Source organism: Euprymna scolopes, chromosome 42, assembly GCF_053919585.1.
Source record: "Euprymna scolopes isolate OS-2025 chromosome 42, ASM5391958v1, whole genome shotgun sequence".
Taxonomy (NCBI): Eukaryota; Metazoa; Mollusca; class Cephalopoda; order Sepiida; family Sepiolidae; genus Euprymna; species Euprymna scolopes.
Window position 1 is genome coordinate 40,585,985 of NC_136523.1, and position 2,698 is coordinate 40,588,682.

At 44.4% G+C, this 2,698-nt stretch overlaps 1 protein-coding gene across 1 annotated transcript; it reads left to right on the forward strand.

The window, feature by feature from the left end:
• The first annotated feature begins 213 nt into the window (after positions 1-213).
• On the forward strand, positions 214-2,136 carry LOC145267039 (uncharacterized). The gene has a single exon (XM_080122980.1). It carries the CDS (start codon positions 287-289, stop codon positions 1,886-1,888), a length of 1,602 nt encoding a protein of 533 aa, XP_079979106.1. The 5' UTR covers positions 214-286; the 3' UTR covers positions 1,889-2,136.
• Positions 2,137-2,698: the final 562 nt, after the last annotated feature.

Below are 2,698 nucleotides of genomic sequence, written 5' to 3' on the forward strand. Positions count from 1 at the left end.
TCGTCTTATTAATGTTCATTTTAAAAAAAAAGTCTCAGAAACATAAGAATATATATATAAAAACACGTTCGCCAAAAGAAGTGTCGTATATTTAACCTTCCTTGCGTTAAATGATCGAACAGCGATTGATGCGACGCAAAACAAAAACAAATCAATCATTCCATCGATGAACTGCAGTCGCCGGTGACGTCATGAGTCTCTATGACGTCATCAATATACGCGACGTTTATATTTTTGGTGGCTTCACCTCTTTAATAGACTCGGATTATATGCCAGTCTTACCACGATGCCAGCGCCACCTTTAGAGTGTAAAGGGTTTCGGAATTCTCGCACCATGAAAAAGTGTAGCCGGAAGTCGCCCCCTCGTTGCACCTGTGATAATGCGCGACCCAGCAAGTCAAATACGAAGCTGAAAACGAGTAGCCTCGTACCACTGAACATGATCGAGTCGGAATACATCAAGAACTTACAACTGCAGATCTACTACCTCGAGATGGAATCCAAGCACCTGTGGAAGCGAGCCCAGGATCAGGGGGGTATAAAAAAGACGGGCGATCGCAGCTACGGTCAGTACGCCCCCACAGGCTCGTTCTCGCAGTATGGATCGGACGAATTGTCGAAATACGATAAAACTAGTTCGTTTGCGAAATCACGGAGCTATAATAGTCCGAACACCTACGGTAGACCAGGCGGTTATAAGCACAGCCTATACCAGTCGGGTGCTTATGATGGTGCTGGCAAATTCGATTCGTCTTTTGGGGGTTCGACGGATTTCACAACGCGCGGTTCGGCGATGAATAATGATTTAGGTCGATTGGCACATAATTTTCAAACGCAAGAAGCGACCATTAAGCAGCTCAACGCCGAGAAAACTAAGGCGAATGATCTGCTTGCGCAAGAGAAAGAGTTACGAGAGAAAGAAGTGCGTAAGGCGAAGGAGGATATTTCCGCGTTGGAGCAGGAGCTCGCGACCGAGAAGCAAAACAAAGTGCAATGTGAAATGGACCTACACCGCTTAATTGCTGATCTGAAACAGACCGATCACAGCCTTAAACAAATCCAATCGGACCAGGCTAAAGTGCAGAGCCAGATCAACGAGCGCGACCAACAGTTGCGGGCTGTTAAACACGATCTGGATGAGACCCGAAGCGGCTTGCAAAAACGCGACGAGTACATCAAGGACCTTCAAGAAAAATATGACAAATCGCACGAGTTCTTTAACCGCGTAGCCGCCGAGCTGAAAGACGAGAATAAATCCCTCAAAGAAAATCTTGCGAAGGCTGATATTAAACTGCAAGAACTCGAATCGAACCGCGACTCCCTGGTTGAGACGACCAACCGCCTCATCAAGGAAAACGGCTCTCTAGACACCGCACTGGCCGGATTACACGATCAGCTAGAGCAGAGCCGTCGTGTTCTGGGCGACCGGGAGGCGCAACTTCAGGCCTCGAAACGGGAGATCGCCGATCTAGACAATAAGTTACGCAAGACGACAGACGACCTGAAGACGAAAGAGGCTCACAAGGAACAGGCGGAGAAACGCCTGAACGCCCAAACGAACCGGGTGAACGAGTTGGAGAACCTTTGCGAAATACGAGCTGCTGATATCAGGGAACTGCAGCAGGATAGGGGAGCTCTGGAGAATCGGGCGGCTCTGCTAGAATCAGAACTGTTAAACCAACGCGGTGAAGTGGAACAGTTGAACACAACTACGCATGCGCTGAACTCGAAACTCAAAGAAGTGGAGAAGATGAAGAATCTGCAGATCTCCATGCAGACGGAAAAATGGGAAGAATTTGGTAAACTGGCCAATTCCATGCAGAAATTATCGCGTTGCATGTCCAATAATAACGCGACCGGCACGAAATTCATTATCGAAACTGAATAAATGTGTGAGAACCGAATTTTTCAGGAATGTGAGTTGACTGAGAATGTTTGCTAAGCACCACGCTCATATTGAAGTTAATAGCTGTGTTACGCTGGCCAAATATTACAGAACATATTTCGACCGGTCTTACGGCAAAAATACCCCCCCCCATTATATTTTTGTCCAGTTCGAATCAGATGTATTTTTTTAAATTTAATTTTTATAAATTTGTAATATATTTTCGGTACTTCTGCAAAATTGAAACCAAAGTGTTTATTTTTTTTTAAAAATCTTAACCTAACCCAAACTTATGTAAAAATAAACCTAACCTAAGTTTTAGGTTTAATTCAACAAAAATAAGTTTGGTTTGGTTCAAATTCTGTAGACGTGCCCTGTATCTAAATATTTGTAATATATGAAACTTCTGCATTTATCAACCCACAATTTCCAAAAAGTTACTCGGGTGTACCCGGCAGATGGCGGGAAGAACCGGAAACGGTCGACAAGTAGTTTTCTGGATATTAAGACATTTTATTTTTAAATGTATCACTCAATGAATTTCAGTGCTCATCACCATTCTTAATATGGGGAGAGGTTGTACAAATTTATGCTTTTCGTAAGAAGGCTCGCCCGGCCGTTTCCTGTTCTTTCCGTTATCTGCCGGGCACATCCGAGTTACTTCGTGGAAATCGGGGGTCGGTAAATGCAAAAGCACCTAATATACGAGATGCCTGTAAGAGGTTTCCAGACTTTTTCCGTATGGGTACTTTTATTGCTACATGAAACTCTAATCTCCTACGAAGTAATCTCCTCCGGCTTTAATGCGCTTGT